Below are 14,375 nucleotides of genomic sequence, written 5' to 3' on the forward strand. Positions count from 1 at the left end.
CATTTATAAGCGATAATAGTGATAAGTAATAATATAACCTAGATGGTATAATACCTATACTCAGTTGCTACTTATATTACCTGCGTATTGCAATACAATAGGTCACAAGGAAAACTCGCCGTAGTCTAAGTATCGTTAAAATAGATACCAAACTGCGTAGCTTACATTTGATAATTATTAACGCAGTACGCAAATTTACGATATTTTTAAAGACTTCAGTAAATATTCGACTAATAAGTAGCTGAACTAACCAACTACAGTTCATTTGGTGATTTACTTTAAGCTCAATGTTGTCCTTATTGAATCCCAAAGCGGAATCAATTCAGAGAGCGCAGGCTCTTCAGGTTGGTCTATAATATTTGTTTAAGCAGTATCGCTAACGTTGGCAGGTTAATATCTCAGCAGCAATCGGTTTGCAAGATGTCTTGAAAAGCAATTTGGGGCCAACTGGAACAACGAAAATGTAAGTTACTTTTATAGTTTAGCAACTCATAATTTTAGGTTGGTTGATGGCGCTGGTGCTATTAAGCTTACGAAGGACGGTAAAGTCCTGCTTACGGAAATGGTAAGTGATTAAGAACACATTAACTGCAAATGCTTTTTTCTTTCTTTCCTTTTTTGATAATTTTGGAATTTTTTTGACTACTTTAGGTCTCATGTTGCTTTTAATAATGAGTATTGAGTTGTGTACTAACTTTATTGGTAGCAAATACAAAATCCAACTGCCTCTTGTATAGCCAAGGCTGCAACTGCTCAAGACGATGCCACAGGAGATGGTACGACTTCCGTATGTCTTTTGGTTGGTGAATTACTTAAGCAAGCTGAACTTTATATTCGTGAAGGGCTTCACCCCTCTTTAATTAGCGATGGATTTAATTTAGCAAAGAATGAAGCCCTTACATTTTTGGATAGTTTTAAGACTGATTTTGAGGTCGACCGTGAGGTTTTGTTAAACGTTGCGAAAACCTCCTTAAGTACGAAGATTTCCTCAAAAGTTGTTGAGTCACTTGCACCTGCTGTTGTTGATGCTATATTGACAATTCGTCGTCCTGATGAACCTATTGATCTTCATATGGTCGAGATTATGAAGATGCAAAATCGCTCTGCTTCAGATACTCAATTGATTCGCGGTTTACTTCTCGATCATGGAGCTCGTCACCCCGATATGCCCAAGCAAGTGAAAAACGCTTATATATTAATTTTAAATGTTTCTTTGGAATACGAAAAGAGTGAGATAAACTCGGGATTTTTTTATAGTACTTCGGAACAACGTGAACGATTAGTCGAAAGTGAAAGGAAATTTGTTGACAATAAATTGCGCAAAATCGTTGAACTTAAGAAGGAAGTTTGTGAAAGAGATCCCACTGCGAATTTTGTTATTATCAATCAAAAAGGTATTGACCCCCTTTCTCTTGATGTATTAGCTAAGAATGGTATTATGGCTCTGAGACGAGCTAAACGTCGTAATATGGAACGACTTCAGTTAGCATGCGGCGGGGTAGCCCAAAACAGTGTGGACGATCTCAATCCTGAGGTTTTAGGATGGGCTGGATCGGTTTATGAGAGAACATTAGGTGAGGAAAAATACACTTTTGTTGAGGACGTTAAAGATCCTAAAAGTGCGACTATTTTAATTCATGGACCCAATACATATACAATACAACAAATTCAAGATGCAACTCGGGATGGTCTTCGTGCGGTAAAAAATGCTGTAGAAGACAACTGCTTGATAGTTGGAGCCGGTGCTTTTGAAGTTGCTTGCGCTGCTCATCTTCGCAACAAGTTTGCTGCTAAAGAAGTTAAGGGAAAGGCTAAAATGGGAGTATATGCTTATGCCGATGCTCTTTTGATAATTCCTAAAACTCTGGCTGCAAATTCTAGTTACGATACTCAAGATGCGATTGTTGCTTTGCAAGAAGAAGCATCTGAAGGATATAAAGTTGGGTTGGATTTAAAGACAGGTATGCCTTTTGATCCCGAGGTAGAAGGAATATATGATAACTACCGCGTCATTCGTCATATGCTTCATTCTGCAACAGTGATCGCTAGTAACTTGATTAGTGTCGATCAAATTCTTCGCGCTGGAAGAAGTAGTCTTAAAGAAGGCCCACCTCAGTAAAGGAATGGATTGGTAAAGCATCTAAAAGAACGATTTTAAACGACTGCAAAGCTCGTGGGTGATTTTAAGGCTTAAAATAATAGTTCTACACATCTAGAAATAAAAAGTATGATGTTCAATTAAGATGTAATTACTATTCATGATTAAACGGATGACGATTAATGTATAAGAAACAAATCAAACCAGTGAAAAGAAAGGAAACGAAAAGAATGCTGGTATATATAAAGTACGGATAAAAAAAAAGAACGGTATTTGCCGGTCATGCTGAAACAATTAAACCGCAAAATTAAAGCATGGCCAGTGTTGTCACTGATGCTTGGTAGAACATTTACTTTCGTAAAAACAATTGTTCAAATAAATGGTATAACTTATTAGCCTCAAATGTCAAAAATCCTAAATCGACGACAGGGTTGCTTGCATATCGTCGTTGCAATACATCATCAAGGCATATGCAAACTTCAACAAGGACTTTTGAATGTCCACGTTGGTAAACGGCAATAACAAAATTATCCGTAGAAGGAGAAGAAAATGTAAAATATGTGTTAGACACGTTAAATTCAGGAATGGTACAATTGAGCAGGACAGACTCTTTTTTCAATTGCTGCGAAGAAAGCTTTACAGTATTTGATGACTTAATATTTTTGGGCTTAATTCCGACAACGCCAACGCCTCTAGAAAATCCTTTGCTGTCACTATGACTGGGTTTAATCTGAGAACGGGCATTGTTCAAATAGCTCCCATAAATTTGCAATTGAGTTTGAAGATACTCATTATGGTCACATATAGCACGATGAACATCCTGTAAAGCATCACGTTCTGCACGTATCCTTTCATAAAGGGCATCGAGGTCTATAAATTCCTTTTCGACCTCAGAAGTTAAAGGCTCATAACGGTTCTCCTTGTCAACCAAACGTAAGGTTGACAACTCATCTAAAAGCTCTATTGCACGTATGCCCTTTTTCATTAATGACATACTTTTTAAGGACGAAACACTGTCAGCAATTAGTGGAAGGTCTAGAGGCACCCTTGTAGCTGGATGGCCCGATGGCAGAAGACGTAAAAGTTGAATGAAAAGCGTTTTGGCATCGACGTATAAAATATCTTCGCGGGTTACCTTTAAATTTTGTTTTAAATCAGGAATTGAAGAATCCCATCGATTATAAAGAGGAAGTGTGACAAGGCAATTGTCTTCCTGTGGAACAGATTTACACGGCTCGCCTAATTCTTGAAGAATTAAATGAACATGACTATCGGGATCATATAAATTATCCAAATTCTCCAAAATGATTTCGTGTGTAAGGTATATTTCATTGACGGTCATCTCAAGTGCTAAGCTCTTCTTTGATAGAGCTATATATTGGTCAAGTTCCAAAGCCTCGAAAAAGTCACCGACGTTTCCAAGTTTACGCAAAAGATTGTGAACTTTTTCTTCATACTCTTTCAACATAGGTTGAAAAGAAACATCCAAATGTGTCTTCGTAGAACTTGTGCCATTGGCAACACTTTGAATAATTTTTGCAATAGTAGCAAGTGTTTTGCGGACGTTATCAGATGGACAACTGTCTAAAAGCATAGAAGTTTGTGGCGAAATAATAGCTGGATTAACGAAACGAAGAAAGAAAAATCCACCTATTAAAGAGCAAATAGTGCTGTCTGAAATACTAGGAAACAGACGATTTGTCAGATTGCGAATTAACTTACAGACCCAGCGAATACCATATGGAATTTCGTCGATGCTGTTAAGAACAGCATCTAAAAATCGTTTTGTCAAAAGCAATAATTGAGCAGAACGCTCTTGAATTGCATTTTTTACAGCAGGAAACTCTGAAACTTCCTCGTTTGTTAATAAATTATCATCTTCAGATGGTGATAATTGACCGGTATTCACCAAATAGCGATAAACTGAAAGAGGATGGATGTCAAGCTGCAAATCAGGATGGATAGCAACGTCATTAATGCATTGGTAAAGGATACTACGAAGATATGCTTGTCCGGGTCCACGACGTGTATAAGTTGTAAGCATTCTAGATACCGGAGTATTAGCCCTAAGCAGAGACAAAACGTCAGAAGTGGCCTCAAATTCGGTGGTTAATACCATTTGAAAAAGAGATAATAAAAGATGCTCTTCTCTACTCTCGTATTGGTTTCCGTATATATTAAACATAACGATTTGTAGAAGTGCATCCATGTTAAAAAGCTTGACGCGACGAACAAGGCTAGCGATATAGGCTGGTTCAGACTGAAGTAAAAAAAACAACGCTCCATACAACTGAAGCTTACGATCGTCAGGAAATGATCCTTTTACAGCATTGTAATTATCATTCAGTCGTTTTGCAAACTCATGCTGTTCTTCTTGTGCCATTCGATTTTGGATAAGAAGTGCAATTTTGGAATCAAGGTAGCGTACATCCCTCTCGAGGACGAAGTTTTGTTTGGACTGACTGGATATTTGTTGTTTGAGATCATGCAATTCACGATCCAAGTGGAAAAAGGCATCCTCAACGTCGGACTCCATATCAAGATCGATTGTATAAAGCACAGAGGTGCTTTCACGATTCCTTAACAAGGACAATCGATTTGTTTGCGGAAGCACCGACGAAGATAGGGTACCAGAGTGCCGCTTAGTCATTATAAATTTCAATAGCTAAAAATTGCCTAAGTAGCTAATGAACAAGAGAGGGTAGAAAAAAAAAAGAAAGAGTGTAGGGATCAAGTCAAAGTGTAAAAGAAGAAAACAAGGATGGATATTATACTAAGTTTTCAAACAAAAAAAAAATAAAATAAAAGAGAAAATCATCAAAAGAACGTTATTAGAGGAGATCGGACAGAACCTATTGGTTCTATTAGCAAAACACAGTATTAAGACCCACTGGCGCCCGATTAAACGATTAAAGAAAGCGAAATTCTTCCAAAGAAAAAAGAAAAGGATATAGAATTTATAACGTTATTGAGCAATTCAATAGTATTTGAGCAAAGCGTCCGAGTACGTTAACGTGAAAGGACGTAGGTTCAATGTGACAAATCTGGGAAAAAAAGAGAACAAAGAATAAAATGCTTGACAAAACACAAAAACAGGGTAGCAAAATGATATTGGACGAATAAAATTTAACACAATACTAGTGAGTGTTGTATATGAAGGTAGATGTATATGTATGTGAAAATAAGTAATGCTTTGTAGATGGAATAATATATATAAATATTTAATATTTATATATTTTTAAACAAAAATTAATAACTGGCTTGCTGAAGCAGCAACAAAATAAAGATGAGAAAAATTAAAAATTTTCAAGAAAAGATACTCGAGAAATTAAGATTATTATGTTGTGATATGAGATATCAGAAAAAACAAGGATGCTTGTTTAATTTTATAGTCTTTAAAAGCGTCTTTGAGGATTTCTGTATGTACGAAGTCTTGGGTAGAAAGGCCGACCAAAGGGTAGCGACTATAAGCGATGTAAGGTTTAATGATGTGGAAAAAAAAAATGCCGACTTAGTGAAAGTAAATATGTTACAATACAAAGTGGTGAATTAAAAAAAAAAAAAAAAAAGAGAGAGAAATGTAGAAATTTTATACATGAGAATATGTTAAACAAAGGACAAAATCTAATAATGTCTGCTTAAGACTGGTAGGTACATGTCATAGAAATAATTTACAACGTATATCAATTAATTCAATTGAGAGAATATCTAGTACGAAACGTTAAGTGCTTGTTTAATATGCGCCTGAAGTTTTTGTTTGGCTTGAGCTTTGTTTACATAGCAAGGACAAGACAGAAGCTATTATGGTATTTAGTGGAAATTCATTGTTTAATAAAGTGCGCAGCATTATATCAGATTTCCAACGTATTTTAATATTCGATAATGTATTAATGATCAATTAAAGAAACTCTAACTAATTTTTCAATTGGTAATTCGTTATTTGTAATGATTCATTTATAGATTTATTTTATTTTTTTTTATTTTTTTTTTAATTTTTTTTTTACACTAAGCTACTGGCAGTTTGTACGTTAAGCAAATACAAAGTCGCACGTGGGTGTTTTACCAAAAAGAATTGCGAGTGAATAGGATAAAATGGACGATGAATTTGTAGATTTTTTTTACTACAATTAATCAATGAAAGGAGTAAAAATTTAAAAAAAAAAAATAAAAAATAAATAAAAAATAAAATTAAATAAAGGACAAGATGAAAACTTATTATATGAATTATGGATTTACTTTATTTTATGCTCTTACAAACCGTAACTGGACTGCTGGAATTTCTTCTACTAGATGAGCGTCTATTTGTGTCCTATATATTTAAATTTTATTTTCTCAAATTACATATATATATCAATATGTTATTTCGATTATTTTCGATTTTAATTTTGATATTTTGGAAATTCACTTTATCTTCTACATAATCGCATTTCCTATATCAATCATCATCATCATTTGGACATCTTGGATCCGCTAATTATAGTAACGTTGTATTTTCACTTCATATATCACACTTTACCATTTAACTTTCTTATGGTACGTCGAGTGAGACACAATCGATACCTTGTGTTCTTCAATAGCTATTCCCACAGCACATGAGTCTTTTTACGTAACCCAATAACCTCTTCCCCGGAGTGATCTGTAGCGGACCATTTACTCAATATTGAAACTTTTTAATTACCACGTTGAATCACAAATTGCCAACAAAACACAAGCGCTTTATTTATTAAACGCATCTGACGTTTCAGTATGTGAATTTCTATTACTAGTAGTATGGTATTTTGTCGCACTTCAAATTTGGCCACCGTTACTATATGAGACGAAGCAATACGTAGCAGTAATGTATTTAGTACTCATTTATCAATGAAAAAGATCAAAACAAGAGATTAACTGAGTGATATTCAATAGGATTTGCTAAGTGAAGAGATGATCAAACATTTAATGCTGACTTGGTCATCTCCAACCTATATTACATAGATTTGATTTCTCCATGTTTGGGGAGAGAAATTAGACGAAGGGGTGGATTTTCATTCGTTTCTTCGACAAATAAGTCTTGAGCAAAAGTCCACTCAAAATTCGAATGATGTATAGCGCTATAGCAGTGGTAGAAATATCTGTTGTTTATGATTGCCAATTTTGCTAAGCAATGGTAATGATGATCATCTGTGTAAGTACTATGTATAATAATTAGAGAACTGAGTACCCAATATTATAGCATGCATTATTATGCTTACAGTACGAGATTACTCTCAAACTAACTAATAAAATTAATTACTTGATGACTTGACTTATCTATTCTCCTGCCAAATTATCAAACAACATAAAGAGTAAATTTTAATTTTTTTTTCAAGATTGGGTAGATGCTGTTCGGTATCGCAACGTTGAATTATGTATGTTTCATACTGCGTCTTAATATTATTTAGTACATATGAATGTGTTGACTTTGTTCATCCATAACTCTAATTCAAAAGCATTTTTAACAAACAAAGCGCTTTATTGCTCCATAGGCGCGCCTCGTTTCATCTAATCACTTCATCGTTGCACACAAATTTTTGTTTGCCTTTTTGCAATGACAAAATTAGGATTTTGTTGTGCAAAACCGACCTACACTGCATCTACAACTAGAGCAGCTGCCCCACTTTCCCACTTTATGAACAAGGAAAAACGTCCGATTAACCGCTTGGCTATTTTTCTCTCATACTAAATCCATCCTTATGTTTAATTTTAATTTTTAAATTTTTAAAAAAGAATAAAAATTTTTTTGCCTAGTTTTACCTTGCTGGGATGAAAGCGGGCAAGCAATGAAATAGTGGTTGATTGTGATGTAAATACTGAAATCGCAGATTATGAAATTTTTAACTAGGCCACATACATGGTGGATTAATTAGGTAGACGGTGGTATACGGCGGGATTTACAGAGATCTCAGTCTAATGTGGTAAAGAGGTCGTGGATTAAAAAAGCCTTACCACTGCGTACCCCTATTTCGTTGTATCACTAGGTACTTCCGTCACTGCCTACCTCAACGCTATCCAGAACCACACACTGACCTAGATTTGACAAACTGCACGGTACAGTAAGTTTTGTTGTATGCAGAGGAAAGAAAGAGATTTTAACTGGAAAACTGTATAGAATGCCTTTGTCAACTCAATCGTCTGATTCTTTATCGAGCGCTGGACGTCAGTCCTTTGGCGTGAACTCGGTCTCAGATTTTTTGGCACAATTTCCCATTCCCACTAATCTTCCTTCAAATAAATGGCAAGATATCCCTGTAACATTTCTTCATGATAATGAAATTGCTCTCATAGACCCGGAAACTTCCATGGAAGAGGCAAGTTCCATTTTGATCGACCGAGATCTTAGCGCCTTGCCTATTGTTGCTGCTAAGGGAAGCAACGAGATTGCTACGACCTTTGACTATGCAGATCTTAACTCATTTTTGCTCATGGTAGTGGGTTTTGATGATTTCAATGATGGCAGGTTTAAAAAGGTCGCTGAAGATATTCGTGCTGGAAAAGTCATTACTGCTTATGAGGTTGCAAAACTCGGGAAAAACAAGGATGACTTTATCACCATCCCTCACACCACCAGCCTTGGACGTCTCGCTGAGATTCTTTCTTCCGGTATTCGTCGTGTTGCCGTCACTAACGAACAGGGTGAATTGAGCTTTATGGCTTCTCAGCGCTCTATCATCCGCTTTTTGTGGAATAATATTCGTGCGTTTCCCGATTTGGAGCCTCTAATGTCCAGGACAATTCACTCTTTGGACATTGGAAGCACTGACATCACCTGTATCTCTGGAGATCAAAAAGTCGCCGCGGCCTTGCGACAGATGAATCAAACCGGTATTGGTTCACTTGCTGTTGTCGATGCTCAATTCCGGTTACTTGGCAACATATCTCTCGTTGATGTTAAATACGTTACACGTTCTTCTTCTGTCTATTTGTTAAACAAATCATGTGCTCACTTTTTGAGTGTCATTAAAAGCGAACAGGGTATCCGCGCTGGTAAGGATAGTGCTCCTGCTTTTAACATCTATGAATCCTCTACTTTTGCTTTTACGTTGGCTAAGTTGGTGGCTACCCAATGTCATCGTCTTTGGCTTGTGCAGTCACCTTCCTGCCCTCCTTCCCCAAAAAATAACGCACATCTTTCCCCTGGATCCATGGGTGGTGTTAAGGTCAATCAATTGTTGGGCGTTGTTAGCTTAACTGATATCATATCTGTTTTATATGCTCACATGAAAGGCACTCTTCCACCCGCTCCCCATAGTGCTCCTTCGCTTAGACATGGACGTCGAGGAAGCACAAGCAGCCATCGTAGCCATAGCAAAGCTAGTGTAGATACACAACGTCGGTGATGCTAAATATTTGATGATTTGAAACACCCTTTTTTCTTTTTCTCATTTGAACCTCCGTTTTATTTCATCTTTTACTGTTACCTCTAACATTCCATATTTCATGAACGGGTTTTGATACTTATTTTTAATCATCTTTAAATGGATAAGATTTTGGTTAAATCTCCAATGATTTCTTATTAACCATTAAAAATATACTTTTACTTATGTTTTGACGTTAACTGACGGACGCTTTTCTTTATACATATGTTCTTATTAATGAATTGTCTCCCGTTGTTGATTTACACGGCAGCAGAGTAGCTCTTTCAGAGGGTTAACTTTTATATCAGAGTTATGATTGAAACTTTGCCTCTTGATATATATTATGTATCCATCTTAGCAGCACATTACTTTATTTTTTTGTCAAGAGTGTTTTCGGCGCTAGTTTTTGCTTTTTACAGCTTTGCCAACTTCCATAATGTTAAATACGTAACAGTTTACACAGAATCACAGAGGCGTAATCGAATTGTTTGTAGTGTACATTTTCTTTTATTTTCCAGAAGTAACAAAAAAAAATATGTTTTTTAAGTTTTGGGCCCTTTAAACAGTAAAATAACATGTTATGGGGAGATAGAATGGATGTTCATATAGTTCTGTATAAATTAATGAATTGTGACAGAACTACGATATTCAAAATTTCAGTAATGCAATAAAATAAACCATAATACTAAGCTATCCCGCCAAATAACTATCGAGAGGAAACGAAAGTGAATCTGCGATTTTTAATACATATTCGCGAGAGACATTGACAATGTATCTAGGGCTATCCAAAGAGCGAAGCACACCTTTGGAAGCCGAAAGTATCATTTTTAAGGAGGCGAGTGTAGCTATTTGAACAAAAACATCAGCGGTCAGAACTTTCTCTACCGGGGAAGAAATGGCATAATAAATAGCAATCAACCTTTCTACTTCAAAAGGTTTAGGTCCTAATGTAAGTTGGGATATTTTTACAGCAGACCGGCCTTTGCTCCCAGCGGTTCTTGGTATTTTGGAAAATAAAACCCCTTCATCTTGAATTTGTTTACGTTTTCTTCCACGTCGTTTCGAAGTTTTAGAAAATGAAAAAAATTGGGCGTCTAACCGGCTTGGATTATAAGATGCTAGGAATGCAGAAACGAGTAAATATTTGGAAACGAGCGACAAGTTAATAGATTTGGAATCAAGAAGATTTTTTATTTCAGTCGGGTTGATTATGTGAAGTCTTTTAGTAACCGTAGCATCTGACACTAAAAAGTTTTTAGCCAGCTTGTGAAGTTGAGCATAATCAGCAGGATGTATGTCTCCTTCAACTATAGGTTGAATGAACTTTGGCCAATATCTATCCAAAACACTACGAAAAGACCTATAGTCATTTAAGCACTGCACTCCAAAAACACTCCAAAGAAACGAGCAATATTGCATCCAGACGCTGAGCTCAATTTCGTCTTCAAAAACACTATCGCCAGATCTATCCAAAAAATCTAAATTAGGAGGTGTTTTTTGGCATATCTCTAATATTTCCGCTTGGGTATATTGTGGGAAAAAAATCACTGCAATAGACAATGTTCCCAAGTATTGAGCAGGGTGAGAATGAAGTACAAAAATGATTGACAGATTGGGAATGTTTGCCTAAAATAGTTAATCAGTGGGTCTGTAAATATTTACTTACAACAATCGGAAGCTGAGCTAATTGTGAGAATAGAATAGTAGAAGCCTCAGCGAAATCATCTATTTGATCCAGCACCTATAACTCATATTAGTATTTAAGAGTAATAAAATAGGAGAGGAACTAAGTACCAAAAATGTATGATAGTCCCTTTTGGACATTGCCTGTTCCAGTAAATAAATAAATCCACTGATATTAATGCCTTTTTTTAATGCTATATCTTTGTCAACACCGACTTTTATAAGGATCCGGTACCAGAAATGAGCGACTGTAAAACAGTCTTGCAAATTAATCCAAACATTTTCTTCTTTTGACAAATCAAAAGCGGTCCGCAATAAAAAAGTCTTTGCTGTACTAGCAACTCCGTAAAGCACAATGCTTGGAACACGACAATCCTTATTAAAAAGTAAACATGAAAGTTTCTTTATTTGATCTTCCCTGCAAAAGACATTCTTTTTTAATTCGTCTTCCAACTGATACAAATGCATTTCATGGCAATATGCTTATGCTTTGGCATATGGTGTCGTGCAGTGAAACATTCATCGCTCGAAGCAAAAACTAGTGGACTAATTTATACAAATAAACGAAAGGTAATTAATGGAAAACGAAGAATAATATTCGTACATTTCAAATACAATTTAAACTTTGGAATTATTGAAATCTTAATTGATTGTTTACTATAAGCGTTGTACTTGGTTCAAGGTGTATTTTATTGAGAAGCCTTGTCGTAACAAAATGTGCTTAAACAGTTATTCTAAAATAGAATTATAAAATTTTATTTTTTGTAATATATTTGATTAATAGTAGTAAAGAACAGAAGTTCGTTTCGCTTGAGTTATTAGAAGTTTTCTTTCTCCTAGCTAATTCACTTTCAATACTAACTTCTTCACCGCTAATGCATAGCCAAAATTATTTTTGAATAAATGGCCTAGTGCGGAGTACGTAGAATTAAATATTGCTTAGATTTAATTTGTAATCTAGCCGTTAACTGTTTTAAGTATGTTATTAAAAAAATCAAAATGCATTTTTTAGTAATTGATATGAACTCATCATAATATCCGAATTTCAGTGTATTACATCTTTTCCTTTGTCTGAATTTAACACAGCATTCTTTAGTTGTGAAATTTAAAGTCTTATTTAAACCTTACATATCTGCACCGCAGATTTCAGATACTGATTGACTCATGTATGGATAACGTTGCTAATCTTCGTAGCATGCAATGTTGAAGCTTTTGCTTTATTTTCGATAAAAGTGTACTGAGTTTTATAGAAGAATGAAGACTAATCATCAAAGCAACAAAAGACGTAGTAGATAAATGAAATACTAACAATACTGAAATCAAGAGAGAGAAAAACACCGAGTTAAATAAATAAGAAAAGGATTTCTATAGGTTCTGGTCATCAAGGCTTCCTTAATAGTTTCTAACTGAATGAAAGGTTAGTAGCAGTAAAAATATCAATATCATACCAGAGGATATATAATTTTCGAGACTTTTTTGTCTTTCCTCAACTGAAAGAAGTAGATATTTACCAAAAACGGGTATTGAATTAACCCAGCTTAGGGAACGATTTATCCAGTGTCTAAATTAGTTAGTGAGTTGAAAAACGACATTTTGTTATAAAAACCTTTCAAATAAATTACATACTTGGTAAACTCATCATAAAATCGTCCTTGAGTAAACGCCCAAACCACAAAATGCTGAAACTGACTTTGATTTGTCCGGCGTTCTAGTCCAAACCCCTGGCGACTAGAAGTCGCTGATTCACATCTTCGATCAATTAATTGAGAAATAACTTCAAAAACAAACGCTACAATCCAAGGCCCCCAAGGTCGAACTTTAAGAGAACTCGATTTTTGCTTTCTTTTCCAATGCCACATAAACAACATATAGATAAGCGGACGACAAACTTTAATAAAATTAGAAAAAATCCGTAGATTGGGAAGTCTTTTTGTAAAAATCTCATCTGGTAGAATTGAAGAAAGACGTGGAGTTCGGTTTTGCAAGAAGTCAAGCGATGAATTGACTGTATTAAGTCTGGGAACAACTTTCTTGGAGTTTTTTAACACAACAGCACTTCCTGAATTAGAGTATTTCTTGTGAAGATGAATGAAAGTCTTTACATTGAAATCGCGCTGCAATACAGGATTAGAGAGCGGAAGATCACCTCCAGTAGTCCACATAATGTGAACCCGAAGTAAAAATCTAATATTTGTTAACAATTTTAATCGAAAAGTAGATTTCCGTACTTGACTGATTCCAAGAATAGGACAGAATCATACTGTCTTGATGGATTGTATTTAGAAATTACAAGCTCGATGGGGAACGTCGATATGTTTAGAAAGTATAGAAGTTCCGATACTTTTTCGAAGGAAGGATTCTTTTTTCTGAAATATTCTAAGTACTGAGTACGTTCACTTTTCAAAATTGCTTGCTCTGTTTTTGGTAACTCAGCAATTTTACGAAACAGTAAGCCAGTATGGAATTGATGAAGTAGTAGTAAAATAGATGTGACTAAACAAAAGGTTAGATTACAACAAATAGCTAAATCCATACTTGTCTGTGATTTAAGTTGATCATCACGAAATTCCGCTGGCAACAAATAAGCTGCATAGCTAAGCAATCTTTCTATTTCAGTAACTTTAAGAAATGACTTCTCATCCTTTAAAAGTTGATCTTCATAATATGCTAAAGGTTTCATTTTATGTCCCAAATGACTCGTCAGTATAAATAATAAACTTGGTTGCTTATTATACACAGAAGAAAAAAGGGAAACAGTTTTTTAGTAAAATGATAAGGTAATTAATTTTCGAAGTTATGAAGAATATATGCAGAGCTCACAACCAAAACAAAAAGAAGCTTTAAATCTTAGGTATACTAACAACCATAAATGGGTATTGTGATGAGCAAAGAAGTCCCTATATATGAAAAAAAAAACTAATTAAAAGGATACGGGGTATTATTTCCTGAAATTACTAAAACCTGGTACAAATTCGCAATTGCGTAGGTTTGGGCGTGGGCATCTGCAGATCTTGTTGAAACATCCATTGCTAATAAATTCAAACTCACTATGGTTAAATGCTTAGCATATGACTGAGTCTTATAACTTCAAATGATAGCTATATTCATTTATTTATTTTTTTTATTTTGTTGTATTTTCAGTAATTGCAATTTCTTCGTTAAAATTATCATATAGTTATTCATTAACAATGCTTTAGTTGTTTATCATTTAAACCATTTTA

At 35.0% G+C, this 14,375-nt stretch overlaps 5 protein-coding genes and 8 long non-coding RNA genes across 13 annotated transcripts, besides 1 other annotated feature; 7 read left to right on the forward strand and 6 right to left on the reverse strand.

Annotated features, from left to right (window-relative positions):
- Positions 1–166: part of an LONG TERMINAL REPEAT that runs on past the window's edge.
- Positions 34–5,533, reverse strand: gap1 (GTPase-activating protein Gap1). Its single transcript, NM_001356030.2, has 2 exons — positions 166–5,533; positions 34–125 (listed from the first exon to the last, which is right to left on the reverse strand). Exon 1 carries the CDS (start codon positions 4,746–4,748, stop codon positions 2,448–2,450), a length of 2,301 nt encoding a protein of 766 aa, NP_001342789.1. The 5' UTR covers positions 4,749–5,533; the 3' UTR covers positions 34–125; positions 166–2,447.
- On the forward strand, positions 253–2,268 carry cct6 (chaperonin-containing T-complex zeta subunit Cct6). The gene is made up of 4 exons (NM_001021277.3): positions 253–344; positions 390–463; positions 502–565; positions 707–2,268. Exons 1-4 carry the CDS (start codon positions 288–290, stop codon positions 2,117–2,119), a joined length of 1,608 nt encoding a protein of 535 aa, NP_595369.1. The 5' UTR covers positions 253–287; the 3' UTR covers positions 2,120–2,268.
- Positions 2,976–5,272, forward strand: SPOM_SPNCRNA.4941. The gene has a single exon (NR_194296.1). It is a non-coding gene; the product is annotated as a non-coding RNA (long non-coding RNA).
- Positions 5,534–6,233: 700 nt separating the features above from the next.
- Positions 6,234–7,391, forward strand: SPOM_SPNCRNA.1399. Its single transcript, NR_150278.1, has one exon. It is a non-coding gene; the product is annotated as a non-coding RNA (long non-coding RNA).
- On the reverse strand, positions 6,464–6,809 carry SPOM_SPNCRNA.4942. The gene has a single exon (NR_194297.1). It is a non-coding gene; the product is annotated as a non-coding RNA (long non-coding RNA).
- Positions 7,068–8,160, reverse strand: SPOM_SPNCRNA.4943. Its single transcript, NR_194298.1, has one exon. It is a non-coding gene; the product is annotated as a non-coding RNA (long non-coding RNA).
- Positions 7,318–7,952, forward strand: SPOM_SPNCRNA.335. The gene has a single exon (NR_150743.1). It is a non-coding gene; the product is annotated as a non-coding RNA (long non-coding RNA).
- On the forward strand, positions 8,123–9,638 carry sds23. Its single transcript, NM_001356032.2, has 2 exons — positions 8,123–8,169; positions 8,226–9,638. The coding sequence occupies exon 2, from the start codon at positions 8,227–8,229 to the stop codon at positions 9,451–9,453; it is 1,227 nt and encodes a 408-aa protein (NP_001342790.1). The 5' UTR covers positions 8,123–8,169; position 8,226; the 3' UTR covers positions 9,454–9,638.
- Positions 8,272–8,514, reverse strand: SPOM_SPNCRNA.4944. The gene has a single exon (NR_194299.1). It is a non-coding gene; the product is annotated as a non-coding RNA (long non-coding RNA).
- A 41-nt stretch (positions 9,639–9,679) lies between the features above and the next one.
- On the reverse strand, positions 9,680–11,663 carry orc5 (origin recognition complex subunit Orc5). The gene is made up of 3 exons (NM_001021280.3): positions 11,266–11,663; positions 11,138–11,212; positions 9,680–11,097 (listed from the first exon to the last, which is right to left on the reverse strand). Exons 1-3 carry the CDS (start codon positions 11,620–11,622, stop codon positions 10,162–10,164), a joined length of 1,368 nt encoding a protein of 455 aa, NP_595372.1. The 5' UTR covers positions 11,623–11,663; the 3' UTR covers positions 9,680–10,161.
- SPOM_SPNCRNA.4945 lies at positions 10,091–11,835 on the forward strand. The gene has a single exon (NR_194300.1). It is a non-coding gene; the product is annotated as a non-coding RNA (long non-coding RNA).
- Positions 11,836–11,918: 83 nt separating this feature from the next.
- On the reverse strand, positions 11,919–14,158 carry pex16 (Pex16 family peroxisome import protein). Its single transcript, NM_001021281.3, has 5 exons — positions 13,690–14,158; positions 13,383–13,647; positions 12,781–13,338; positions 12,603–12,715; positions 11,919–12,560 (listed from the first exon to the last, which is right to left on the reverse strand). The coding sequence occupies exons 1-5, from the start codon at positions 13,832–13,834 to the stop codon at positions 12,547–12,549; spliced, it is 1,095 nt and encodes a 364-aa protein (NP_595373.2). The 5' UTR covers positions 13,835–14,158; the 3' UTR covers positions 11,919–12,546.
- SPOM_SPNCRNA.4946 lies at positions 12,787–13,134 on the forward strand. Its single transcript, NR_194301.1, has one exon. It is a non-coding gene; the product is annotated as a non-coding RNA (long non-coding RNA).
- Positions 14,159–14,375: the final 217 nt, after the last annotated feature.

This window comes from Schizosaccharomyces pombe, assembly GCF_000002945.2.
Source record: "Schizosaccharomyces pombe strain 972h- genome assembly, chromosome: II".
NCBI lineage: Eukaryota > Fungi > Ascomycota > Schizosaccharomycetes > Schizosaccharomycetales > Schizosaccharomycetaceae > Schizosaccharomyces > Schizosaccharomyces pombe.